The sequence below is a fragment of the Eriocheir sinensis genome, chromosome 68, assembly GCF_024679095.1.
Source record: "Eriocheir sinensis breed Jianghai 21 chromosome 68, ASM2467909v1, whole genome shotgun sequence".
NCBI lineage: Eukaryota > Metazoa > Arthropoda > Malacostraca > Decapoda > Varunidae > Eriocheir > Eriocheir sinensis.
The window spans coordinates 3,872,657-3,900,531 of record NC_066576.1 but is presented as its reverse complement, the minus strand read 5'-3'; the positions used below and the strand labels follow the sequence as shown (position 1 = coordinate 3,900,531).

At 44.6% G+C, this 27,875-nt stretch overlaps 2 protein-coding genes across 8 annotated transcripts in view; both read left to right on the top strand.

The window, feature by feature from the left end:
* Window positions 1–27,875, top strand: part of LOC126988149 (peptidyl-glycine alpha-amidating monooxygenase B-like) — an 81,669-nt gene that overhangs the window by 7,232 nt on the left and 46,562 nt on the right. The window contains exon 1 of one of the 4 annotated variants that reach the window (XM_050845995.1): window positions 482–613. The exons of 2 other annotated variants lie outside the window; for them this stretch is intronic. The gene's annotated coding sequence lies outside the window, so the exon portion shown is untranslated. Of the gene's footprint in view, window positions 1–481; window positions 614–9,332; window positions 9,442–27,875 lie in introns of those variants that run through there. One more of the 4 variants, XM_050845996.1, reaches the window with a different exon arrangement.
* LOC126988151 (uncharacterized) lies at window positions 3,025–8,404 on the top strand. Of its 4 annotated transcripts, none has more exons than XM_050846020.1 (3): window positions 3,025–6,550; window positions 6,822–7,241; window positions 7,342–8,404. In XM_050846020.1, the coding sequence occupies exon 1, from the start codon at window positions 5,249–5,251 to the stop codon at window positions 6,170–6,172; it is 924 nt and encodes a 307-aa protein (XP_050701977.1). In that variant the 5' UTR covers window positions 3,025–5,248; the 3' UTR covers window positions 6,173–6,550; window positions 6,822–7,241; window positions 7,342–8,404. The 4 variants fall into 4 exon arrangements, with proteins under 4 accessions (XP_050701977.1, XP_050701978.1, XP_050701979.1 ...); XM_050846021.1 differs by lacking the exon at window positions 7,342–8,404 and having other exon boundaries at window positions 3,025–3,540; window positions 3,739–6,550; window positions 6,822–7,300; XM_050846022.1 differs by lacking the exon at window positions 7,342–8,404 and having other exon boundaries at window positions 3,025–6,144; window positions 6,420–6,550; window positions 6,822–7,300.

The following is a 27,875-nucleotide window of genomic DNA, read 5'->3' as shown; positions in this document are numbered from 1 at the left end:
AGAAAGAAGAAGAGGAGGAGGATGGGGAGGAAAATGAAGAAGAAGAAGAAGCAGAGAAAGAAGAAGAGGAGGAGGAGGAGGAAGGATAGTGATGATAAGAAGTAGGAAAGAGAGGAGGAGGAAGAGGAAGAAGGGAAATGATGTTAAGAAGGAGGAGGAAGTGTTGAGAGGATAAGAAGAGGAGGAAGAGGAAGTGTTGTGATGATGATAATAAAAAAAAGTATATTAGATAAGAGGAGGAGGAGGAGGATAAGAAGAAGAAGAAGGAGGAGGAGGAAGAAGTATATTAGGATGAATAAGAGGAGGAAGAGGAGGAGGAAGAAGAATTGAGAAAGAGGAGGAGGAGGAAGAGGCTACTACTACTACTTCTACTACTACTACTACTACTACCAACAACAACAACGTCCCCATTCCCAGCATCATCTCGAGTCAGCTGAGCGCCCCAAGCCTCTACCAGCCTCCCTCTCTCCCCTTCCTCCCTCTCCTCTCCTCCTACAGGCTACAGCCACTCACCCACCACCACTCACCATCACCAGTCTGCCTCACGCCCTCAGCACGTACGCACACGCTCCCCCGCCCTTCCAGCCTGGTTCACGCCCTACCCCAACAGAAGGTACCGTTTGGAGTGTCACTTAAGGAACATGCATTCTTAAACGTCTGGGGGCTCTGTTCGCCTGTTTGAAAAGGCTCTCGTGTATTGAAGTCCTTGCTGGGCTTTCCGTGGACTGTTTTGTGATGGATGTGATAGTTTTACAAGGCTTCTGACACCTTGAGCGGGGAAATCACTAAAGAAATCCTGGTTAATGTTCTCTGCGGCCTTGGGAAATAGCCGGAATGGGAGCTCGATATACGGACCATAGCCTCAGTGTGTATCTCCGTAACAGCATCCGAGGCTTTTCTTGATTCCCAGTGCGTTACGTCGTGTGTTTGGCGTTGTTACCAGGTCTTGTTGTGACATATCTCGCGCCATATACAGAAACACTCATCGTTTCAAATGTAGTTATCCCCATTGCTTATTCGTGTCACCGTATATAAGCGGCTTCCCCTATAGATTCTCAGTGCGTTACGTCGTGTGTTTGGTGTTGTTATCAAGGTCTCGTTGTGACATATCTCGCGCCATATACAGAAACACTCATCGTTACAAATGTAGTTATCCCCATTGCTTATTCGTGTCACCGTATATAAGCGGCTTCCCCTATAGATTCCCAGTGCGTTACGTCGTGTGTTTGGTGTTGTTATCAAGGTCTTGTTGTGACATATCTCGCGCCATATACAGAAACACTCATCGTTACAAATGTAGTTATCCCCATTGCTTATTCCTGCCACTGTATATAAGCGGCTTCCCCTATAGATTCCCAGTGCGTTACGTCGTGTGTTTGGTGTTGTTATCAAGGTCTCGTTGTGACATATCTCGCCCCATATACAGAAACACTCATCGTTACAAATGTAGTTATCCCCATTGCCTATTCGTGTCACCGTATATAAGCGGCTTCCCCTACAGATTCCCAGTGCGTTACGTCGTGTGTTTGGTGGTGTTATCAAGGTCTTGTTGTGACATATCTCGCGCCATATACAGAAACACTCATCGTTACAAATGTAGTTATCCCCATTGGTTATTCCTGTCACCGTATATAAGCGGCTTTCCCAATAGATTCCCAGTGCGTTACGTCGTGTGTTTGGTGTTGTTATCAAGGTCTTGTTGTGGCATATCTCGTGCCTGGTACATAAACACATGACCGTTACAGCTGTAGTAGTTACCGAAGCATATATTTATCTCAGCGTTTCCCCGTCACAGCATCCGCGCCTCTTGGTTAGCAATGCGTTACGTTGTGTAGTGTTATTACAAAGGTCTTGTTGTGACACATCCCGTGCCTGATGCAGCGACACATCACCGTTACAGCTGTTGTTTCCTCAGCATCGTCACAGCATCGTGGCTGCCCTAGATTGGCGTTGTGTGTTCAGTGTTGTTGCCGAGGCTTATAACTTCCGTGTCCATAAGAATATGGACAAATATTCAACAAGAACAGGGGCCTCCCTAGATAGGCAGTGCGTTACGTCGTGTGTCTAGGGTTATAACTTATACCCAAGGCCTTGCCCCAACACATGTAACATATAGGCTGGTATTGTCAGATGCTCCCACCCTTCATACCAACTATTTCCAAAGTCCAAAAATGAAGTTAATTGAGCTCTAATGAGTGTCCTTTTAGGTTCGCGGTACAGAAGAAGGCTCAGACTACCAACAGGGTCATAAAAGTACCCCTGGAAATGCCCTAAACTCCCACGAAAGACTAGTAAATTACGTGTTCTAATGAGTGTTCTTTTAGGTTCGCGGTACAGAAGAAGGCTCAGACTACCAACAGGGTCATAAAAGTACCCATGGAAATCCCCTAAACTCCCACGAAAGACTAGTAAATTACGTGTTCTTGGGGGCAGAAATGTTTAAAAATATGGCCCATACTGTCACGTAGACCTGTTACGGCTGTAGGTGTCAACGTTGCTGGTGCCAGGTACTAACGCGCCCGTCACACCGGCACCCTCGCCAGCTGTAGGTCACGTTCTCCAAACTCTTCTTTCGGCGACCTGTAGGTTTGCTTGAGGAGTGACCGCTTAGCCTTGTATGACCGCCACCATCATCAATAACAGGTCTTGAGGAGGAGGAGGAGGAGGAGGAGCGGAACACCTACGCGCCAACACAGGTAACCATGCAGAGTGCGTAACCTTGGCGGAACTTTGTGGTGACGTGACTGAGCGCCCGGGTTCATACCGCAGTGAAAGTTGCAAGGCGCGGGACGGGAAGAATTATTGAGACCAGATTGTGTTTTTTGTTTTGTTTTGTTTTTCTGTTTTTGTTTTACCTGTTGTGTTGTGTGTGTTACCTTTGGCGTGTTGTTGTTTTTCCTGTTTGTTCTTCATTTTCTTTTTCTGTTTCTTCTCTTTCCTCTTATTATTATTATTATTATTATTATTATTGTTATTATTATTATTATTATTATTATTATTATTATTATTATTATGTGGGTGACGTGTTTGCATTGGCCTTTTATTTCCTATCAGGATAAACAGGAGAGAGAGAGAGAGAGAGAGAGAGAGAGAGAGAGAGAGAGAGAGAGAGAGAGAGAGAGAGAGAGAGCATTACCCAGCGTGACAGGAATGCAGGATATTAATATTTCCTAGTTATATTCATGCAGTACATATCTTTACTCGTGTCACAGTGCCAAACATTTCCTCCTATAGTAAACACGAGTGCCTGGAGGTAAAGTCTAGTTAGGTCCATAACATACCGGGTTCCCATAACGACAATTTTCCGAGGCTTTCGTAGGAGTTTGGAGGCATTTTCAGAGGTAGATTTACGGCCATGGTGGTAGTTTGACCTTTTTTCTGTATCATGAGCCTCAAAACACACTCATTGGAACCCAACTGAACTTCTTTTTGGCCTTGTGAAAAAAGTTTGTGTGGGACCTGAAAACTTCCTAAACATACCGGGTTCCCATAACGACAATTTTCCGAGGCTTTCGTAGGAGTTTGGAGGCATTTTCAGAGGTAGATTTACGGCCATGGTGGTAGTCTGACCTTTCTTCTGTATCATGAGCCTCGAAACACACTCATTACAACCCGACTGAACTTCATTTTGGTCTTGTGAAAAAAGTTTGTGTGAGACCTGAAAACTTCCTAACATATCGGGTTCCCATAACGACAATTTTCCGAGGCTTTCGTAGGAGTTTGGAGGCATTTTCAGAGGTAGTTTTACGGCCATGGTGGTAGTTTGACCTTTCTTCTGTATCATGAGCCTCAAAACACACTCATTACAACCCAACTGAACTTCATTTTGGCCTTGTGAAAAAAGTTTGTGTGAGACTTGAAAACTTCCTAACATATCAGGTTCCCATAACGACAATTTTCCAAGGCTTTCGTAGGAGTTGTGGAGGTATTTCCAGAGGTAGCTTTACGGCCTTGGTGCATGGTAGCTTGTGGCCACTGGAAATATGTGTTGTACTAATCTTAAGTTTTATGAGCCTAATGGTAGTTTTACAAAGCCAACAGTCATGAGAATCCGACTAGACTAATCTCCGCTGTGACCTTTGAAAATATGTGTTGTTGTGAGTGTTGTCAAGACCTGAGAATACCAATCTTAAGTTTTATGAACCTGATGGTAGTTTTACGAAGCCCATATGAGAACCCATCTAGACTAATCTCCTCTGTGACCTTTGAAAATATATGTTGTAGACCCGAAAGCATTTGAGAACATCGACCTACTAAGTTTTTATCTATGTGGCCTCGCGTGGCAGCTGTTGCGTGGTTCATCGGGTCATCGGCTCCAGTTGCGTGTGTGTGTGTGTGTGGTGTATCGAGGCTTGTGGCTGTTGGAGTATACTTTCATTGTCCACAGCCTCACAGCGTTCATAATGTCGAGAGGGCGTTGGCAGGTGTGTGATGTGTGTGTGTGTGTGTGTGTGTGTGTGTGAGAGAGAGAGAGAGAGAGAGAGAGAGAGAGAGAGAGAGAGAGAGAGAGAGAGAGAGAGACTAAGTTTCTGTCTCTTGATAATGTTTTTTTCCTTGTGTCGTTGAATATTAAGACGCAAAAAACAACAAAAACAACAACAATAAATAAACAAAAACGTTCTTGGCGGTGATGGTGGTGGTGGTCGCAAACGTTTCATCTTTCCCCGACACCATCACTACGTTTTTCTGTCTTCATAACCTTTTTTCCTTGCCTCGTCGAAGATTAAGACGCAAAAAACAACAAAAACAACAACAATAAATAAACAAAAACGTTCTTGGTGGTGGTGGTGGTGGTCGCAAACGTTCCATCTTTCCCCGACACCATTACCACGTTTTTCTGTCTTCATAACGTTTTTTCCTTGCCTCGTCGAACATTAAGACGCAAAAAAACAACAAAAAACAACGACAATAATTAAAAAACGTTCTTGGTGATGGTGGTGGTCGCAAACGTTCCATCTTTCCCCGACACCATTACCACGTTTTTCTGCCTTCATAACGTTTTTTCCTTGCCTCGTCGAACGTTAAGACGCAAAAAACAACAAAAAACAACAACAATAATTAAAAAACGTTCTTGGTGGTGATGGTGGTGGTCGCAAACGTTCAATCTCCCACACCACAACCTCACTATATAAGCCTCCACGCGCAATCTCTTTCATAACGTTTTCTTTCCTTATCTCGAGACTTAGGATGTAAAAAAAATATAAATAAGAATGTGATATCGTCATTGCTGGAGGTGGTGGTAGTGGTGATGGTGGTGGTGGTAGTGGTGATGGTAGTGGTGGTGGTGGTAGTGGTGATGGTGATGGCAGTGGTGGTGGTTTCATTAAAGGAGGTTCAAGGGGTCTCATCTCCCTCAAAACAGCATCATATTATAAGCATCCACTCGCAGTCTCCTTCTCCTCAAACGCCTTTCTTTCTGTATCCCTATTTTTATCCTCCATTCTCAAGTGCGGTAATAAGCAACGAGGTGAGAGTCGTGGTAGTGATGGTGATGGTGGTGGTCGTAAACTTTTATTCTCCCTCAAAACAGCATCATATTATAAGCATCAACTCGCAGTCTCCTTCTCCTCAAACGCCTTTCTTTCTGTATCCCTATTTTTATCCTCCTTTCTCAAGTGTGGTAATAAGCAACGAGGTGAGAGTCGTGGTGGTGGTGGTGGTGATAGTGGTACTCGTAAACGTTTATTCTCCCTCAAAACAGCATCATATTATAAGCATCAACTCGCAGCCTCCTTCTCCTCAAACGCCTTTCTTTCTGTATCCCTATTTTTATCCTCCTTTCTCAAGTGCGGTAATAAGCAACGAGGTGAGAGTCGTGGTGGTGGTGGTGGTGGTTTCATTAAAGGAGGTTCAAGGGGTTTCATCTCCCTCAAAACAGCATCATATTATAAGCATCAACTCGCAGCCTCCTTCTCCTCAAACGCCTTTCTTTCTGTATCCCTATTTTTATCCTCCTTTCTCAAGTGTAGTAATGAATAACGAGATGAGATGGTTGTTCTTTCATCTCCCCGACGCAGCATCACTTTATCTCCCCCTCCCCTTCCCTCCCCCCCACAGCCTCTTCACAATGGTTTATGTTATATTATTTTCCTGTCTCGAGTGTGAGGTTAAAGGGAGGAAGGGAGAGCGTGGTCTTAAACAGTGGTGGTGGTGGTTGTGGTGGTTATGGTGATGGTCTCAATGGTTTATGTTATTGTTTTCTTTTCCTGTCCCGAGTGTGAGGTTAAGTTAGGTTAGGTTAGGTTAGGTTAAAGGGAGGGAGGGAGAGCGTGGCCTTAAACAGCGGAGGTGGTGGTGGTGGTGATGCTGTCAATGGCTTATGTTATTGTTTTCTTTTCCAGTCCTGAGTGTGAGGTTAAGTTAGGTTAGGTTAGGTTAGAGGAAGGAAGGAAGGGAGAGCGTGGTCTTAAACAGCGGAGGTGGTGGTGGTTGTGGTGATGGTCTCAATGGTTTATGTTTTTATTTTATTTTCCTGTCCTGAGTGTGAGGTTAAGTTAGGTTAGGTTAGGTTAAAGGAAGGAAGGAAGGGAGAGCGTGGTCTTAAACAGTGGTGGTGGTGGTTGTGGTGGTTATGGTGATGGTCTCAATGGTTTATGTTATTATTTTTTTCTGTCCTGAGTGTGAGGTTAAGTTAGGTTAGGTTAGGTTAGGTTAAAGGAAGGAAGGAAGGGAGAGCGTGGTCTTAAACAGCGGAGGTGGTGGTGGTTGTGGTGATGCTGTCAATGGCTTATGTTATTATTTTTTCCAGTCCCGAGTGTGAGGTTAAGTTAGGTTAGGTTAAAGGAAGGAAGGAAGGGAGAGCGTGGTCTTAAACAGCGGAGGTGGTGGTGGTTATGGTGATGGTCTCAATGGTTTATGTTATTATTTTTTTCTGTCCTGAGTGTGAGGTTAAGTTAGGTTAGGTTAGGTTAGGTTAAAGGAAGGAAGGAAGGGAGAGCGTGGTCTTAAACAGTGGTGGTGGTGGTTGTGGTGGTTATGGTGATGGTCTCAATGGTTTATGTTATTATTTTTTTCTGTCCTGAGTGTGAGGTTAGGTTAGGTTAGGTTAGAGGAAGGAAGGAAGGGAGAGCGTGGTCTTAAACAGCGGAGGTGGTGGTGGTGGTGATGCTGTCAATGGCTTATGTTATTGTTTTCTTTTCCAGTCCCGAGTGTGAGGTTAAGTTAGGTTAGGTTAGGTTAGGTTAGGTTAGGTTAGGTTAGGTTAAAGGGAGGGAGGGAGAGCGTGGCCTTAAACAGCGGAGGTGGTGGTGATGGTCTGAATGGTTTATGTTTTTATTTTATTTTCCTGTCCCGAGTGTGAGGTTAAGGAAGGAAGGGAGAGCGTGGCCTTAAACAGCGGAGGTGGTGGTGGTGGTGATGGTCTCAATGGTTTATGTTTTTATTTTATTTTCCTGTCCCGAGCGTGAGGTTAAAGGAAGGAAGGAAGAGCGTGGCCTTAAACAGTGGAGGTCGTTGTGGTGATGCTCTCATGGATATCATTCTGATCTCACCCTACCCATCGACAGACCTCTTGACGTAAGCATCTGTGGTCAGGCAGGCAAGCATATGAACAAATGAACGCAAGGGGTCCGCAAAAAGCCCACTGGCCTATACTTGGCAGCCCATTAAATTCCGTCTTAAGTATCGGCATAGCTAACCAGCCCTTTATCTGCGTGGAGTGTAGCCTAAGAATGAGATAGCTTATGCATCTTCACGGTAGGTAGGCAGGTAGTTTTGTCTAATCTATCGGCTTATTTTGCCAACCCTTAATCTGCTTCGAGTGTAGGATCAAGATGACGGAGATTAACTTAAGCATCAACAGGTAGGCAGGCAGTTCAGTTTTACCTCTCTGCTTAACCTAGGAATAGCCAGCATTTCGAGTGTAGGATCAGAATGACGGAGATTAACTTAAGCATCAACAGGTAGGCAGGCAGTTCAGTTTTACCTCTCTGCTTAACCTAGGAATAGCCAGCATTTCGAGTGTAGGATCAGAATGACGGAGATTAACTTAAGCATCAACAGGTAGGCAGGCAGTTCAGTTTTACCTCTCTGCTTAACCTAGGAATAGCCAGCATTTCGAGTGTAGGATCAGAATGACGGAGATCAACTTAAGCATCCATTCTGACGCAGGTATTTCCGTGTTATACTTATCGGGTCCCCTTACCACCATCTCAAGTGCGGGATAACGAGGAAGATAGAGAAGGGTCCGATAGTGGTGTTAGCGAGCCACTCAACTTGCCGCCTTACTGATATGTATTAAAAATGAAGTAACGTCAATGAGAGTGATGAGATATGCAATGGTGATGCTTGGTAGTGTTTCATCTTTCCCGGCGCTGCTACTATGAGGGTTTATAGAGAGTGGAAGATGTGAAAAATATGTATAAAGTTTGTTAAGGTTATCTTATGATCTCGAGTGGGCCAGATAAGCTTGTAGGAGAGAGAGAGAGAGAGAGAGAGAGAGAGAGAGAGAGAGAGAGAGAGAGAGAGAGAGAGAGAGAGAGAGAGAGAGAGAGAGAGAGAGAGAGAGAGAGAGAGAGAGAGAGAGAGAGAGAGAGAGAGAGTAATTTTTTTTGTGTGTGTGGTGACGCCCTTTTGACTGTGTGTGTGTGTGTGTGTGTGTGTGTGTGTGTGTGTGTGTGACCTTATTCATTCGTTATTTCCTACTCGCATTTTTTTTACTCATATTAGGATTACGTCAAACTCGTATTATTATTATTATTATTATTATTATTATTATTATTATTATTATTATTATTATTATTATTATTATTATTATCACATCGTTATTTTCTTCGTATAATAATTTCATAAACTATTTGCGGACACTATTTTTTTTTTTTGTCTATTTAGAAAGTCATTGTTTTATTCGAGTGTGTGTGTGTGTGTGTGTGTGTGTGTGTGTGTGTGTGTGTGTGTGTGTGTGTGTGTGTGTGTGTGTGTTCTTCTCTATTCACATAATTAGTTTCATTGATTTATTTTTATTTTTTATTTCATTTTTATTTTATTTTCGTCGTATAATTTTTCTTTAACTTTTACACACGATTTTTTTTTTTCATTGGATAAAGCATTCTATTCATCCATTGTACACTCTCTCTCTCTCTCTCTCTCTCTCTCTCTCTCTCTCTCTCTCTCTCTTCACCTTTTTATTTATATTTATTTTTATCGTTATTATTTTCATCGTATATTACTTTTAAAACATCTTGCAAACACTTATTGTATTCCACTTTGCAAAACATTCATCTATTGTTCCCCCCCGTGTGTGTGTGTGTGTGTGTGTGTGTGTGTGTGTGTGTGTGTGTGTGTTGCCACGTCGCTCCCGTCTGTAGTTCCGTTAGTTCATTCTGACGCGCGCCACGGAGACAGCCACCCATCAAGACCTCCTGACCAGCACCACGTAACACCCGGACTCAATGCCCCGAGTGTTGCGTCCCTTCCTATAGCGCTAACGGGCCCGAAGGAGAGGTCAGTGAGAGTGTGTTCCAAGAGCCAAATAGTCATCTTAACCTACTGACCAACACAACACAACACACAGACTCAATTCCCCTAGTGTTGCGTCCCTTCCTATATCTGTGGTGCCCCGCGAGCCGCGACACCACTCGTGTCATCATCATCTTCTCCGGCAATATTTTCCGATGACAACAGCGGTATCGACCGCTAAAACACAACACGGACTCCAACACATGATTGTCCCCACACGCACTGTTCATTTACCAACCTATACACAATTGCAATTGCCCATTAACGCACCCGCTTATCTCTCTAAGCCAAAACACAATCAACCGGGGCCAAAACACGATCAACCGCGGAACAAAATGTTATGAAAACAAAGCTGCGTCACCGCGTGACAGCTACACTAAGGATTAAAATCGACCTTATTACACATGTCGGTTAGGTAGATTATTGTATGAGCTTGGTGTGAGTTTGATGTATGACTCACACGCCTGACGTATTACCCTCGTGATGTCTGTATGTATGTCATGCCTATATAAGAAGCATTTATTCAGGCTAGGGATCAGATCAACCAGCACTCTGTTCGTTGCTGTACATTCAGTTGTCCTTCCCTAGACAACATGGGTAGAACATTCATCTTTGCTACTGTGAGTATGGAGTAATGTGGTACCATAGAGGAAAGCGTATCTAACATATCTATTGTGTTCTATTATCTTAGTTTTACTTAGGATTATATTTCTATGATACTTTATTGTGCGAGTTTTTACTCAATATTATACCAGTGCTAACGTCAGTAACCAATGGTGAAAGAAAACCTGAAGACTCATTGAGTCTCGTAAGCCAGTCGCTGGTTTAAACAATATTTTTACCCTTTGTAATATTAAGTAGTATTAAGGTAGAATAAAATACATATAAGAAAGGCGACACCGTTTCATCACCCCATTTACGAACTCCTTTAAATACTCCTAAAGTACCAGAATTTTAAGTCAAGTGTCACTAATGCAAACAGTGTGTCGTCTACCTTGTGTGCCCGGATTACGGGTTACAACATATCGCTAACCGGCAAAAAGGAAGGTCAGTAAGAGAGTGTTGAATGAGCTAAGTTAGACACCGTAAGCTTTTGACCAACACCACGCAACACACTAACTCTATTCTACTAGTGTTGCGTCCCTTCCTATAGCGCTAACGGGGCCAAAGGAGAGGTCAGTAATAGTGTTTCCAAGGCGCTATGCCACTAGTGTTGCGTTCCTTCCTATAGCGCTAACCGGCCGAAAGGAGAGGTCAGTAAGAGGGTGTTGAAAGAGCTAAGTTAGACACCGTAACCTCCTGACCAACACAACATAACACACTAACTCTGTTCCCTTAGTGTTGCGTCCCTTCCTATATCGCTAACCGGCAAAAAGGAAGGTCAGTAAGAGGGTGTTGAATGAGCTAAGTTAGTCATCGTAACCTACTGACCAACACAACACAACACACTAACTCTATTCCACTAGTGTTGCGTCCCTTGCTATCAGTGTTACCATATACCAGACGTTACTATATACCAGTCCAGTGTGTGTCTAAAGGAATGGTTAGTAAGGGGATGTTCAGAGGGTCAAGTTGGTCACTCAAACCTGCTTGCCAACACCTTCGACCTCTTTCACTTCGTCTTCCTCCTCCTCCTCCTTCTCCTCGTTCTCATCCCTTCCCATAGCGTTAATCTGCCCAGGGAGTCTCGTAAGGAAAGGTTAGTAAGGGGATGTTCAGAGGGTCAAGTTAGTCACCCAAACCTACTTTCCAACACCCTCGACCTCCTCCTTCTCCTCCTCCTCCTTCTCCTCGTTCTCATCCCTTCCCATAGCGTTAATCTGCCCAGGGAGTCTCGTAAGGAAAGGTTAGTAAGGGGATGTTCATTGGCCACCCCCGCCCTCCTCCTCCTCGTTCTCATCCCTTCCCGTAGCGTTAGTCAGCGCAGCGAGTCTTAAGGAAAGGTCAGTGCGGGGGACGTCGAGTGGGGGGGATTATTATGTCCAGGAAATGAACTCTGGAAACTCCCACGTCATACCAGGAAAGTTTTTTGAAAAGTTCGCCTTGTGTGTGGAGGAGGAAGTCAACTGCGTGAATAGGAATATATATTTAGAGTTAAGTAGTTTGTTGTGAAGGCTTGCTGGTGTATAGTGACTCAGAGGACGATTTCGTGAAGCTATCCAGTTAAAGTTAGATTAGTTTGTTGTTTTGTGTATCGATAGTATAAATAGTGATCCAGGTGTGGTTATTGAGTTCTTAGTATGTTGTTAATTAAGTGTTATGGATAGGGACTCAAAGAAGGACTGCGTGAAGGTTTATCTAGTGTTTTGTTAGTGAAATAATTGTGAGGTCTTTCTTGTGGATAGGAAGTCAAGTGCGTGAATATAGGAAACGTAATCTAGAGTTTGTTGTTTGTTGTGAAGGCTTGCTGGTGTATAGAGACTCAGAGGACGATTTCGTGAAGTTATCCAGGTAAGTTTAGAATAGTTTGTTGTTTTGTGTATCGACAATATAAATAGTGATCCCTCCTGGTTATTCCTTCTTAGTATGTTGGTAAGTTCTATGGATAGGGACTCAGGTCTTTCTTGGGATCGTCCGCGGCGGAAATTTAATCTAGAGTATGTTGTTTGTTGTGAAGTATTGCTGGGGTATAGTGACTCAGAGGACGATTTCGTGAAGTTATCCAGTTAAATTTAGAATAGTTTGTTGTTTTGAGTATCGACAATATAAATAGTGATCCCTCCCTCCCTCTCTTCCTTCCTTCTGTGCATAGACGGTAAGTTCTGTGGCCAGCAAGGTCTGTGTTGGCGGCGGTGCAGAGTCATGGTTCTCCGGGTTTGCCACGCACCACCCGCTGCTCATAAAAAAATAGGAAATACACGACACTCGCGCAAACTCACCACACCAAAGTCACCTTCAAGCTTCCGCCCGCTCTTCCAGTCCTCATCTTTTGCCTCCCCTGGGTATCAACAGGTCTTTTTTTCCTTTTTTTTTGCCATGAACGTGAGAAAAAACTCATGAGGACCCGATTAATTCCCTTTTCGGCCTTTGATAATAGTTTACGGAGGCGGTGGTTTGAGTGGTCGGTGTACGGGCGCGGCGTCTACGGAGGACATAGGTTCGCGTCCCGTCATGCCGGCAGATTTTCAGTCATCGCCTCGTGTCCTCAGAGTACCTATATATCACCTATCAACCCGGACTCTAGTTTTAGCAAGATGATTCCTCGCGGAGAATGAATGATATATACACGGTGCGCCAGGAGAAGCGGGAGACGCGTGGCGCATATCCGGAATCACGCACCGCGGCACCCCAATGGCGTCTTATAGCAACCCTCCAGAAGGCTTTGTGGGAATGCAGGATGACCTAGTTAAGGATAAAAAAATGTGTGTATATGACTTTCCACCCTTGTTGTCAGTGGAATGTCTTCTCGTCCACCGCAAGCATGCCAGAATTCATTGTCTGAGGGACTGGGGGATTCGATTTTTAACCCGGTGGTAGCAGCGGGGATCATGTTTCTTAATGGTCCCTCTAAGCGAGAAAAAAAGGAGAAAAGAATCATCACTCACACAAACCATTTCATAATCTATATCGAAGCATTTGTGATCAGTTTATGTATCATCTATTTTGGGGGGTTTATATCATGGCACAAATTTGGCCCGTCGCTGCTACATGGTAAAGCCACAAATTTGGCCCGTCGCTGCTACACGGTAAAGCCACAAATTTGGCCCCTCGCTGCTACACGGTAAAGCCACAAATTTGGCCCCTCGCTGCTACACGGTAAAGCCACAAATTTGGCCCGTCGCTGCTACACGGTAAAGCCACAAATTTGGCCCGTCGCTGCTTCACGGTAAAGCCACGAATTTGGCCCGTCGCTGCTACACGGTAAAGCCACGAATTTGGCCCGTCGCTGCTACACGGTAAAGCCACAAATTTGGCCAGTCGCTGCTACACGGTAAAGCCACAAATTTGGCCCATCGCTGCTACACGGTAAAGAAGCAAATTTGGCCCATCGCTGCTACACGGTAAAGCCACAAATTTGGCCCGTCGCTGCTACACGGTAAAACCACAAATTTGGCCCGTCGCTGCTACACGGTAAAGCCACAAATTTGGCCCGTCGCTGCTACACGGTAAACCACAAATTTGGCCCGTCGCTGCTACACGGTAAAGCCACAAATTTGGCCCGTCTGCTACACGGTAAACTGCTACACGGTAAAGCCAATTTGGCCCATCGCTGCTACACGGTAAAGCCACAAATTTGGCCCGTCGCTGCTACACGGTAAAACGGTAAAGCCACAAATTTGGACGGTAAAGCCACAAATTTGGACGGTAAAGCCACAAATTTGGCCCCTCGCTGCTACACGGTAAAGCCACAAATTTGGCCCGTCGCTGCTACACGGTAAAACCACAAATTTGGCCCGTCGCTGCTACACGGTAAAGCCACAAATTTGGCCGTCGCTGCTACACGGTAAAGCCACAAATTTGGCCCGTCGCTGCTACACGGTAAAGCCACAAATTTGGCCCGTCGCTGCTACACGGTAAAGCCACAAATTTGGCCCATCGCTGCTACACGGTAAACCATCGCTGCTACACGGTAAAGCCACAAATTTGGCCCGTACGGTAAAAAATTTGGCCCATCGCTGCTACACGGTAAAGCCACAAATTTGGCCCGTCGCTGCTACACGGTAAAGCCACAAATTTGGCCCGTCGCTGCTACACGGTAAAAACAAATTTGGCCCGTCGTTGCTACACGGTAAAGCCACAAATTTGGCCCGTCGCTGCTACACGGTAAAGCCACAAATTTGGCCCGTCGCTGCTACACGGTAAAGCCACAAATTTGGCCCATCGCTGCTACACGGTAAAGCCACAAATTTGGCCAGTCGCTGCTACACGGTAAAGCCACAAATTTGGCCCGTCGCTGCTACACGGTAAAGCCACAAATTTGGCCCGTCGCTGCTACACGGTAAAGCCACAAATTTGGCCTGTCGCTGCTACCGGGTTAAGGAATTGGAGCTGCTGTTCCATTCTCCGCGCGGGGCTTTTATCATGCCTGCGCTGTGCATTACCTTAGCGTGGGGGGCTTCGTGGTGCAGTGGTTAGCACACTAGGCTCACAACCGAGAGAGCCCGGGTTCGATTCCCGGGCGGAGTGGAAAAATTTGTGCGGCTTTTCCGATACCCTACGCCCCTGTCCACCCAGTAGTGCATGGGTACCAGGTATTGATCGGGGGTTGTGTCCCCTTCTCCTTCTGTCTCTCTCCGGCATATGACCCCAGATGTTGCGCCGGCTAAACGAAACTTTCCTTTACCTTTAGCATGCCTGGCTGTTTATTACCCCACTCCCTGCACGCTTGGAAACAGCTGTTGTGTAGGCTGCGACAGTTGCTTCCAGTCTTGCCGGAGGTGGCTGTCGCGCTCCCTGGCTCGAGGTTTTGTCTGCCGTGCAAGGGGTACCAACAGCTGGCATTTGTGTTCCGCTTATAAATTCGTATCAATTGTTTACTTATGTTAGGCCTAGATTTTTTTTGTTTACTGTTTATAAGTTGGTATTATCACTCGTGTGTACTTAGAGTGGTCTTGTCTACCTCTTTGTTTCCTGTTTATAAGTTCGTATGACCATTTGTGTGTACTTACATTGGTCTTGTCTACCTCTTTGTTTCCTGTTTATAAGTTCGTATGACCACTCGTGTGTACTTACATTGGTCTTGTCTACCTCTTTGTTTCCTGTTTATAAGTTCGTATGACCATTTGTGTGTACTTACAGTGGTCTTGTCTACCTCTTTGTTTCCTGTTTATAAGTTCGTATGACCATTTGTGTGTACTTACATTGGTCTTGTCTACCTCTTTGTTTCCTGTTTATAAGTTCGTATGACCATTTGTGTGTACTTACAGTGGTCTTGTCTACCTCTTTGTTTCCTGTTTATAAGTTAGTATGACCACTTGTGTGTACTTACATTGGTCTTGTCTTCCTCTTTGTTTCCTGTTTATAAGTTAGTATGACCACTTGTGTGTACTTACATTGGTCTTGTCTACCTCTTTGTTTCCTGTTTATAAGTTCGTATTACCACAATTTATCATATTTATGTATTTTTTTATATCATTTATTTATTTTATTTTCCTTCAGTAATTTCCTTGCACCTATTTTAAGGAGCATTCTTTTCCTTTATTAAATTCGTAAAACTATAAGTGTCTGTCATGTCACTCAGCTGTACACTTATCTAACTTAAGAGGCGAAATACCAGGAACAGTTTTAGTAACGATATTTAAAACACTTATTTTTTTCCGTGTACAATTTCTTAACGCGTGTGCCCAAAAAAAGTAAGAAAAATGAGAGAAAAATATTAAAACAAGGTTGAACTTTTTTTTTTTTTTAGCAAGTCGTAATTGTTCCTCCTACTCGTGCGTTGGGAGCAAGTTTTTGTGTGTTTGTGTGTGTGTGTGTGTGTTTGTGTGTGTGTGTGTGTGTGTGTGTGTGTGTGTGTGTGTGTCTGAGTCTGTGTGTGTGTGTGTGTTGGTGTAATCTCTCTCTCTCTCTCTCTCTCTCTCTCTCTCTCTCTCTCTCTCTCTCTCTCTCTCTCTCTCTCTCTCTCTCTTCGTTATTTTCTTTCTTTACCTCATCAGTTTATTTTCTCATCTCTTTTTTTTTCTATTTCATCTTTATCTTTCTTTTCCTTTTTCTTCCTCTTTCATTCCTTTGCTTAAATTAGTCTTGCATTATCCCCTTGTTCTTAATGTGCGTGTGTGTGTGTGTGTGTGTGTGTGTGTGTGCGTGTGTGTGTGCGCGCGTAACCTTGGGACTTGCTTGCATACGTGTCAAGTGAACGAGACAACTCTGCACCGTCATGGGGTGGAGGAGGAGGAAGAGGAGGAGGAGGAGGAGGAGGAGGAGGAGGAAGTCTTTGATGACTAGCTTTTGAGGTGAAGGGAAGTGGCGATCGGTGGAGGGAGTTTATGTGGAAGGAGGGAGGAGGAGGAGGAGGAGGGTGGGAGAGAGAGAAAGAGGGCGGCTGTGATAACTAACTTCTGAGGTGGAGGGAAGTGGCGATCGCTGGAGGGAATGTGGAGTTTATGTGGAGGGAGGAAGTGTGGAGCATGTTCAGTATATGTTGTATAGTGGAGGAAGAATGGACTGTCTGAAGTGGAGGGAAAGGTGGAGTGTTAAGGGTAGTGGAGTTGGTGTGTGGAGTGGAAGGAGAGGTGGAGTTTTTAGAGAAGTGGAGTGAGTGAGGGAGGGGAGGTGGAGTTTGTGGAATGGAAGGGAGGGGAGTGGGAGGAAGGGTGGAGAAGTAAAGAGTAACATGTGGAGTGGAAGGGAGTGGAGTGGAAGAAATTGGGATTATGTGGAGGGAGGGAGGAAGGGAGATGGAGTTTGTGGAGGGGAAGGAAGGGTGGAGAATGCATAGAGGAGAAGCTGAGGAAGGGCGTAACATGTGGAGTGGAAGGGAGTGGAGTGGACGAAATGTGGAGTATGTGGAGGGAGTTCGTGTGACAGCCATATTTGCCCGCCACTCCCTTGATCTAGTCTCCACTTATCTATGTGGAAAGTGGAGTGGGAGAAGGGTGGAGTATGTGGAGGGTGGAGGTAGGGAAGTTTGCGTATGTGGAGTTTGTATAGTGCAGGGGGGATGGAGTTTGTGGAGTGGGAGGGAAGGGGAGGAAGGATATCGTGTATGTGGAGTTGAGAATGTGGAGTGTGTGTATTGGAGTGGAGTGGAAGGAGGAGGAGGAGGAGGAGGTGGATTATGTCTGATTAAGTGGATGAAAGAATGGACTGCTTGAAGTGGAAGAAGGATGGAGCTTATAGCGTAGTGGAGGGAGGGAAGATGGAGATTGTGGAGTGGAGAATGTGGAGTGTGTGTATTTTGGGGTGGAAGGGAAGGAGGAGGAGGTGGATTATGTCTGATTAAGTGGATGAAAGAATGGACTGCTTGAAGTGGAAGAAGAGGAGTTTATAGAGTAGTGGAGGGAGGGAAGATGGAGATTGTGGAGTGGAAGTGTATAGTGGATGGTGGAGTTTAAGTGTAGTGGAGTATGGGGTCTGTGGAGTGATGTGGAAGGAAGGGAGGCAGGGTGAAATGTGGAGGGTAGTGGAGTGACTGAGTGAGGGAGATAGAGGGTGGAGTTTGTATGTAGTGGAGTATGCGGTGTGTGGAGTGAAGTGGAAGGGAGGCAGGGTGGAGCGCGTGGTGACGGTCTCTGGATGTGGAAGTGGAAGGGAAACTGGAGTCGCTCTCTATTTCCGCTTTTCGTTACCTAAAATGGCCCACCACCCCCCTAAATACCCCCCACCCCCCATCCATTCCCCCCCCCCCCCAGTATAGCCACGAGACCCCTTTATCCCATTCATAAAGTCCTCTAAGTACTATTTTTAGAGGCCCCTTATAGCGTTATAGCATAGCGTTTCGTACCCTCCATGAGTGAATTTGACCATGTTTTTTATTATTTTTATTTTTTATTTTTTATTTTTACGCCATGGCCTATTGCTCCGGTAGGCTTCTTCCCGGTGGATCCTGATGGTCAGTCCAAGGTTTCTTCCCGGTGGGGCCTGATGGTCGGCCCAGCCCGCTCTGGCGCAGGCGAGTGTTTATAGTGGCGCCATCTTGCATTGGCTCATGCTGCCCTCCCGGAGCTCATCTTTGATCCTAGAATCTAGAGTCCGGGTTGATAGGTGGTCTTCTGGACAGCATGTGGATAGTTTTAAGCCACTCGGCGGCGGCTGAAAAATCCCAGCTTGGTGGCACCGGGCGGGGATTGAACTCGCGTCCTCCTGAACGCGGGGCCGTCTCGCTATCCGTTCAGCCACCGCCTTACCTCACCTTACCTCACCTTACCTTACCTTACCTTACCTCACCTCACCTCACCTTATCTTACCTTACCTTACCTTACTTTGCCTTACCTTACCTTACCTCACCTTACCTTACTTTGCCTTACCTTACCTTACCTTACCTTACCTTACCTTACCTTACCTTACCTTACCTTGCCTAACACCATCTCATTCACCTTCTTCGAGCTGCAAACTAACACAAGAATTAAAAGAAAAAAGTTTGTGTTTAAAATTGAACTACTCGAGTGACACAAATGAAAGTGTTACAAGTCTCTAAGCAACTTCACACACCTAAACTTAAAAAAAAAAAAGTTTAAAAAAGAAAATAAGTCAAGGCGAGTGTTGAAAGCTTGTGAATCATCTGAGTGGGCTACGCAGTGACAGGACGTGACCATGAACAGGCGAAGGAAGGAGAGAAAACATATGTCTGTGCACGCGTTGAAAGTTTGTGATCCACTCGAGTACATAGTGACAGATCTTGTTTATGAGTCTCCCAGCATCTTCAACGTGTTAGAGGAATATGGAAACTAGAAAAAAGAAAGTAAAAACGAAATATTAGTTACGGCAAATGTTGAAAGCTTGTGAACCATGCGAGTAGCTACCTAGTGACAGAGATCTTGTTAATGAGTCTTCCAGCATCTTCAACTTCTCAGAGGAATGTGGAAACTAGAGAAAAGAAAGTAAAAACGAAATATTAGTTACGGCAAATGTTGAAAGCTTGTGAACCTTCCGAGTAGCTACATAGTGACAGAGATCTTGTTAATGAGTCTCCCAGCATCTTCAACGTGTTAGAGGAATATGGAAACTAGAAAAAAGAAAGTAAAAACGAAATATTAGTTACGGCAAATGTTGAAAGCTTGTAAACCATGCGAGTAGCTACATAGTGACAGAGATCTTGTTTATGAGTCTCCCAGCATCTTCAACTTGTTAGAGGAATATGAAAAGTGGAAAAAAAATAAAGACAAAACGAAATATTAGTTACGGCAAATGTTGAAAGCTTGTGAACCTTCCGAGTAGCTACATAGTGACAGAGATCTTGTTTATGAGTCTCCCAGCATCTTCAACTTGTTAGAGGAATGTGAAAAGTGGAAAAAATAAAGAAAAAACGAAATATTAGTTACGGCAAATGTTGAAAGTTATTGAACCATCCGATTACGTAGTGACACAGACGTTATTAAAAGTCTTCCAGCATCTTTACACTTATTAAATGAACGTAAAAACTGAACTAGAGGATTATAAAAGGAAAAGATAAAATAGATGTGTTGAAACAGCTTGTGAATTAACCGATTACATACTGACACAGACGTTATTAAAAGTCTTCCAGCATTTTTTCACTTATTAAATGAACGTAAAAACTGAACTAGAGGATTATAAAAGGAAAAGATTAGATAAAATAGATGTGTTGAAACAGCTTGTGAATTAACCGATTACATATTGACACAGACGTTGTTTAAAAGTCTTCCAGGATCTTTACACTTATTAAATGTACGTAAAAACTGAACTAGAGGATTATAAAAGGAAAAGATTAGATAAAATAGATGTGTTGAAACAGCTTGTGAATTAACCGATTACATAATGACACAGACGTTGTTGAAAGTGTTCCAGCATATTTACACTTATTAAATGTACGAGAAAACTGAACTAGAGGATTATAAAAGGAAAAGATAAAATAGATGTGTTGAAACAGCTTGTGAATTAACCGATTACTTAATGACACAGACGTTATTAAAAGTCTTCCAGCATCTTTACACTTATTAAATGTACGTAAAAAATTAACTAGGGGATTATAAAAGGAAAAGATAAAATAGATTTGTTGAAACAGCTTGTGAATTAACCGATTACGTACTGACACAGATGTTATTAATAGTCTTCCAGTATCTTTACACTTATTAAATGAACGTAAAAACTGAACTAGAAAATCATAAAAGAAAGAGATTAGATAAAATAGATGTGTTGAAACAGCTTGTGAATTAACCGATTACGTAATTACACAGACGTTATTAAAATTCTTCCAGCATCTTTGCACTTATTAAATGAACGAGAAAACTAAACTAGAAAATCATAAAAGAAAGAGATAAGATAAAATAGATGTGTTGAAACAGCTTGTGAATTAACCGATTACATACTGACACAGACGTAAAAAGTGCTCAGACATCTTCACACACTTAAAAAATAACGTTAAAACTAGAAGAAAAAATAATAAAAACAAAACTGTATAAGGAAGAAAAAATAAGATAGGGCTTTGAGGGTGTGTTGTTTATCGGCCCAGGCTCCAAACACCTCCAGCCCCCAGCGTGTTTTTCTGGAGCGGCTTCCAAACACCACCACCTGGCGCGCGTGTGTTTGAGGTTGGAACCCGCCGACCCGGAGCCTAGCACGCCTGCCCTTGCCTTACCTTACCTTGCCTTATCCTACCTTATCTTACCTTACCTTACCTATACATGTCCTTACCTTACCTTACCTTACCTTATCCTACCTTACCTTGTTTTGCCTTACCTTACCTTACCTTACCTATCTTTACCTTACCTTGTTTTACCTTACCTTACCTTGTTTTGCCTTACCTTACCTTACCTTACCTATCTTTACCTTACCTTGTTTTACCTTACCTTACCTATCTTTACCTTACCTTGTTTTACCTTACCTTACCTTACCTTACCTTACCTATCTTTACCTTACCTTGTTTTACCTTACCTTACCTTACCTTACCTATCTTTACCTTACCTTACCTTACCTTACCTATCTTTACCTTACCTTATCTTACCTTACCTTTACCTTACCTATCTTTACCTTACCTTACCTTACCTATCTTTACCTTACCTTACCTTACCTTACCTATCTTTACCTTACCTTGTTTTACCTTACCTTACCTTACCTTACCTATCTTTACCTTACCTCTCTTTACCTTACCTATCTTTACCTTACCTTACCTTACCTATCTTTACCTTACCTTACCTTACCTTACCTATCTTTACCTTACCTTGTTTTACCTTACCTTACCTTACCTTACCTATCTTTACCTTACCTTACCTTACCTTTCCTATCTTTACCTTACCTATCTTTACCTCACCTATCTTTACCTTACCTTACCTTACCTTACCTTACCTATCTTTACCTTACCTTGTTTTACCTTACCTTGTTTTACCTTACCTTACCTTACCTTACCTTACCTTACCTTACCTTACCTTACCTTACCTACTCTTCACCCTACATCACCTCATCACACCAACTTACCTTACCTTACCTACCCACTTTGCCTCTCCGTCCCACACCTTACCTTACCTTACCTTACCTAACCTTCCCTTCCCTTCCCTTCCCTTCCCTTACCAATCCATTTTACCTTACCGTGTACCTTACTTTGCCTTGCCTTATCCTACCTTACCTTGTTTTACCTTACCTTACTTTACCTTACTTTGCCTAAGCCCTTCTTATTTTCATTCCCTTCCCCTCCCTTAACTTCCCTTCCCTACCCATCCCTTCCATTCAATTCCTTCCCTTCCCTTCCCTTCCTTCCCTTTCCCTTCCCTTCCCTTCCCTTCCCTTCCCTTCCCTTCCCTACCCTTCCCTTCCATTCAATTCCTTCTCCTTCCCTTCCCTTCCCTCCCCTTCCCTCCCCTCCCTTCCCCTCACCTTACCTTACCTTACCTTACCTAACATAATCGCATTCACCTTCATTGAGCGGCAAACTAACACAAAAACTCGAAAAAGAACTGTCTACTTATCCAAGCGAGCCGATGTAGCGCAGACACTGGTAAGAGTATATATATTTTTTTTCTCAAACCGAGTCATCCGCCACTGGAACAAGCTCCCCTCAGAAGTAGTAAGTGCGGATGAACATAAGAACATAAGAACATAGGGAGACTGCAAGAGGTCATCACCGTCTTTAAATATTCGAATCGACCGTCATTTCGTTGCTGTCGTTATATTATTATTATTATTATTATTATTATTATTATTATTATTATTATTATTATTATTGTTGTTGTTGTTATTTGAACCTATAGACGAATATATATCATTCTCATATCACTTCATCCTCCTTATCTTCTTCCCTACCTCCTCCTCCTCCTCCTCCTCCTCTTCTTCTTCGTCTTCTTCTTCTCCTCCTCCTCCTCGCTTCCTTCTCCTCATAATATCCTTCTGTTTGTCCTTAGCGGTTCAAACTCCTTCAGCCATTCTCTTTCCCTTCCTCCTCCTCCTCCTCCTCCTCCTCTTCTTCTTCTTCTTCTTCTTCTTCTTCTTCTTCTTCTTCTTCTTCTTCCTCCTCCTCGCTTCCTTCTCCTCATAATATCCTTCTGTTTGTCCTTAGCGGTTCAAACTCCTTCAGCCATTCTCTTTCCCTTCCTCCTCCTCCTCCTCCTCCTCTGTCTTCCAGTGTAATCCTTCTTTGTGTTTGTCCTTAGCTTCCCTCCCTCTCTCCCTCCTTCCCTCCCTCTCTCCCTCCCTCCCTCCTACCCTCCCTCTCTCCCTCCTTCCCTCCCTCTCTCCCTCCTTCCCTCCCTCCCTCTCTCCCTCCTTCTTTCCCTCCCTTCCTATTTTATTTGTTGATCCTTCCCTCCTTCCTTCCTTCCCTTCTTCCTTCCATCCTTCCTTCCTTCCTTCCTTCCTTCCTTCCCTTCTTCCTTCTGCAAGCGATGCAGGAGGAAAAGGATCTTGGAGTCACTATCAGCAGTGACCTGAAACACGCGAATCACTGTAAAAAAGCATACAACAAGGCCAACATTATGCTCGGGTTCATAGCGAGGAACTTCGAGTGTAAAACACCAGACGTGATGCTATCCTTGTATAATTCCATGGTAAGACCGCACCTCGAGTATGCAGTGCAGTTCTGGTCTCCCAATTACAGAAAGGACATTGCTTTACTGGAAAGGATTCAACGACGCGCCACAAAGATGATTCCAACCTTAAGGGCTCAACCGTACGAGGAACGACTCAAGCGACTCAATCTCTTTACATTGGAGAAAAGACGCCTACGAGGGGATATGATTCAAGTCTTCAAGTATCTAAAAAAGTTCAATAACGTCGATTACTCCAAATTCTTTGAACTGCAAACCAACTCAAGAACTAGAAATAACGGTTTACCCATTCAGTCGAGTCGATGTAACACAGACATTGGAAGGAGTTTCTTTTCAAACCGAGTCATCCGCCACTGGAACAATCTTCCCTCAGAAGTAGTAAATGCGAATACCATCAACTCCTTCAAATATAGAATCGACCGTCATTTCGCTGAGTCAGGAGTAAACTGAATAACGAGGGGCTTCCATCTGCTCCTCAATATCGAGGTGCTTTCATCTGCTCACCAAGCCCCAAGTGGCGGTCGAGCAGATTAAATCACCCAAGCGGGCGACCTCGTAATGAGCCAATAGGCTTTCTGTTGCCTGCATTTCCATGTTTCCATGTTTCCATGTTTCCTTCTCTTCTTCCTTCCTTCCTTCCTATCGTATGTGGTGATCCTTTCCTTTCCTTCCTTCCTTCCTTGCTTTCTCTTCATCATCCACTTGTCTCGTTTTTTTTCTCTCTCTCTCTCTCTCTCTCTCTCTCTCTCTCTCTCTCTCTCTCTCTCTCTCTCTCTCTCTCTCCATGTTCTCCTTTCGCCTCGCAAACACACACACACACACACACACACACGTTACTACAACCACCACCACCATTACTACTACTACTACTACTACTACTACTACTACTACTACTACTACTACTACCACTACTACTACTACTACTACTACTACTACTACTGTATTGGTTTTCCCTTGAATTAAACTTTCTCGTTTGGTCACGTAGGCAAAAAAAAAAAAAAATATCTAGGAAAATTCCCGCAGAGAGAGAGAGAGAGAGAGAGAGAGACCTTGGTATTCCCGTCAACCTCAGTCCTCCTCCTCCTCCTCCCCCTCTTCCTACCACTCCCCCTCCTCCTCCTTGGTGTGTTTTAGCAGCAACCGCACCTCCTCCTCCTCCTCCTCCTCCTCCTCCTCCTCTTATTTTCTTCTTGTTTCTCTTGTTCTTGTTCTATTCGATTCTTATTTCTTTTCTTCCTCTTTGTCGTCTTCCTCCTCCTCCTCTTCCTCCTCTTCTGTTTATGGTGTCTTCTTCTTCTTCTTCGATGTCTTAGGTATTTCCTCATTACAAATACCTCTTCCTCCTCTTCCTCCTCCTCCTCCTCATATTCATCATCATCATTAGGAGAGAGAGAGAGAGAGAGAGAGAGAGAGAGAGAGAGAGAGAGTATAACAAAGAACTAACATGGCGAACGACTTTCTAACGCTGTCATTGAACGCATGATGTCAACGGCCCGATCTCTCTCTCTCTCTCTCTCTCTCTCTCTCTCTCTCTCTCTCTCTCTCTCTCTCTCTCTCATTTTCCTCCTTTTCCTCTTTCCTTAGCTCATTTTCCGCCTACTCTTCCTCCTCCTCCTCCTTCTCTCCTCTTCCTCCTTCGCTGCCTCCTTCAGTCCTTATAAGCTGCTTCCTTCCAGCTAATGAGTCTCTCTCTCTCTCTCTCTCTCTCTCTCTCTCTCTCTCTCTCTCTCTCTCTCTCTCTCTCTCTCTCTCTCTCTCTCTCTCTCTCTCTCTCTCTCTCTCTCTCTCTCTCAATCATCATCATCATCACCACCACCACCAGAGTTGCCACCTTGAGCTCAGAAAAAAAAGGAACTCAACAGCGAATTCGTATTTTAAAATCTCTCTCGCCTGCCCTGACCGAGAGCCGCTGCCCGCTGCTGGTGGAGGCAGGAGGAAGGGGGGAGGGACGTGCTGGGCCCACACATAGCCGACTTGACGTCCCGATCAGTGAAAACGGGTTAAAACGTGTGTCATCGCGGCCATGGTCGGTTAAAATTTTCTAGGTCGGGACCGAACGGTACTCTAAAGCCCCGTTCACACTGTGCCGTCTCTGGCCACGACAAGGTTGGGCCACGACTACCCACGACTCTAGGGTACACGAGGTCTTGGGTGTTGATGTGAAAGGGTCGGGCATATCTTGAAAGAGGTCTTGAGACTGTTGCCGAATGCTGCGCCGACGTCGTGACTGGAGTCGTGAGGGTTAGCACGACATGCTGGCAACTACCAACGCCCCCCAAAAACCATCCCCCTCCCCCCCCCTTCTTGGAGCGTGGGAACCAACTTGACAAATGGAAAAGTCGCTGGGTTGTCGTGGCCCAGAGTCGGCACAGTGTGAACGGTACGCTAATAGCATCTTCCATTTAGCGTAACCCGTTTCTGGGTCGCGATCTGTAGAGTCCCTCATAGAGTCCCGACAACCTAAGATTTGGACGCCATTATTGGCCCTGTGTTTTCGCCGCGCTTTTCAGTCCGGCAAATCTTAAGTGGCGGCTCTGACGTAGACAGCCCGCTAGACACTGGTGCTATGTCTCCAACTGACCTCGCGTACCGTGCCTCTCACACCTTTCTCTCTCTCCCCGTGTCTCTCTTTCTCTCTCACTCTAGTATAAAAACAAATATGGTTTTTATGATTGGTTCTCTATCTGTGAGGCTATAAATCGGCTGTGTGGACCCAGCCTAACGTCGCGTACTGTACTCGTATTTTATGGCGACCCGCGACAAACACACAATTTTACGGACTGGTCTTGTGATTCACCGAAAAATGCGTTCACTGCAATTTTGGAATACTGAATTTTATCCGCTTGGCCACTCAGACAGGTAAGTTCAGAACAAGTATCGTTCCGTATTGGTTCAAAACGTAACGCTTTCATATTAAAAGGAACGGCATGATCACCCTAACCACCACGACCACCATCACCACCATGACCCCTCCTTGACCACGACCACCATCACCACCATGACCCCTCCTTGACCACGACCACCATCACTACCATCACCACCACCACCACCACCACCACCTGTCACAGTAATTTACAGACATACTTCCTTGTATCGTGTGTGTGTGTGTGTGTGTGTGTGTGTGTGTCAGGTAGTCACACACACACACACACACACACACACACACACACACACACACACACCTCTCTCTCTCTCTCTCTCTCTCTCTCTCTCTCTCTCTCTCTCTCTCTCTCTCTCTCTCTCTCTCTCTCTCTCTCTCTCTATCCTTCCTTCTCCTCCTCCTCCTCCTCCTCCTCCTCCTCCGTCAATTTAGTTGGAGACAGTGTGGTGAGAGGCCAACTTACGGAGTTTTGCGGACGGAATACGTTGACACGGCAGCGTTTCTGTATCCCCGGAGCCAAACTGGACGATATTGAATCAGCTGTCGATGCAGTTTCAGTAAATGCGAAGGACGACACAGTGTATCTGATCCATGCGGGAACCAACGACCTTCAGTCAACTCAAATTCAGGACCTGTTAGCAAAATACCGTCAAGTCATTCGGAAATACAAGACCAAGTCCCCTCACATCATCGTCTCTGGAATTCTACCGAGAGTCAATACGTTCGCCGGATACAACAACAGTAAAGCGTACGGCGTCAACACTAGTCTAAAGCAGTTATGTAACGATGAAGGCGTAGGGTTCATGAACGCATGGCATCACTTCAACCAGCGCCCAGATTTGTTTTGGGAGGACGGACTCCACTTGAACGAGGTTGGTTCGGCGCGGCTAGGAAGGCTCCTGAACGATGCAGTTGAAAGCTTCTCGAAAAGCTATTCAAAAAACTGGAGGCGAGGGCAAGGCAAAGGCAACCCTTGATCAACCGAACCGTAGCGTCGATGCGGCTTGCAAGAAACTGTGTAACCAACGACGCCTCCGACAAGCGAACTCATTCAACACGACGCGGCCAAACCAGTAGTCACATTTCCATTTTGTACAAATGCACGCAGTCTATTACCCAAAAAGGACGAAATTAGGGCGTATATTGCAACTGAGAAACCAGATGTGGTAGCCATCACAGAGACTTGGGCCAACTCTGCACATCTAGTATCTGAACTGTCATTTCCCGGGTACGAAAACTTCCAAAAAAATCGAATGCACAAGAAAGGAGGAGGAGGAGTAATTTGCTACGTAAAAGTACGCTCCCTGCCATAAAAATAGACAAACAGGACGCAGAATTACGACTCCGTCTATGTGGAAATAACTGCGAATAATAAGAAACTAACACTTGCGACCGTATACAGGCCTCCAAAACAACAGGCAGCCGATGACACTGCCCTGTACGAAGAGCTTCACTCTTTAACACAAAGTAAAGAAGCAATAATAATTGGGGACTTTAATTGCCCTAACATTGACTGGGGACAATTGACTGGAGATCAAGAGGGTAACAGGCTTATAGAAATGGTGGAGGATTCGTTCCTCACTCAAGTTGTAACTCAACCAACAAGAGAAAACAATCTGCTGGATCTGGTATTAGTAAGCGACCCCGACCTCATTCGCGACTGTGAAGTTGGTGAAAAAATTAACGGTTGCGATCACCACTTAATCCGTTTCAATGTCAACATAAGTCACAAACTCGTAGACAATCCGTCAGTGATACCCGACTACAAAATCGCAATTTTCAACCTAGCCCGTGAGCTGCTTCCCTCTGCGACCTGGGACCAACTTCACCTAACCGACAATACAATCGACAACGTGTGGAACAACTTCAAAGATAAGCTTTTGGGAGTAGAAAAGGCTACAGTGCCGACGAAACCCAGGCGAGTAAATGGTGCCGTAGATCCACCG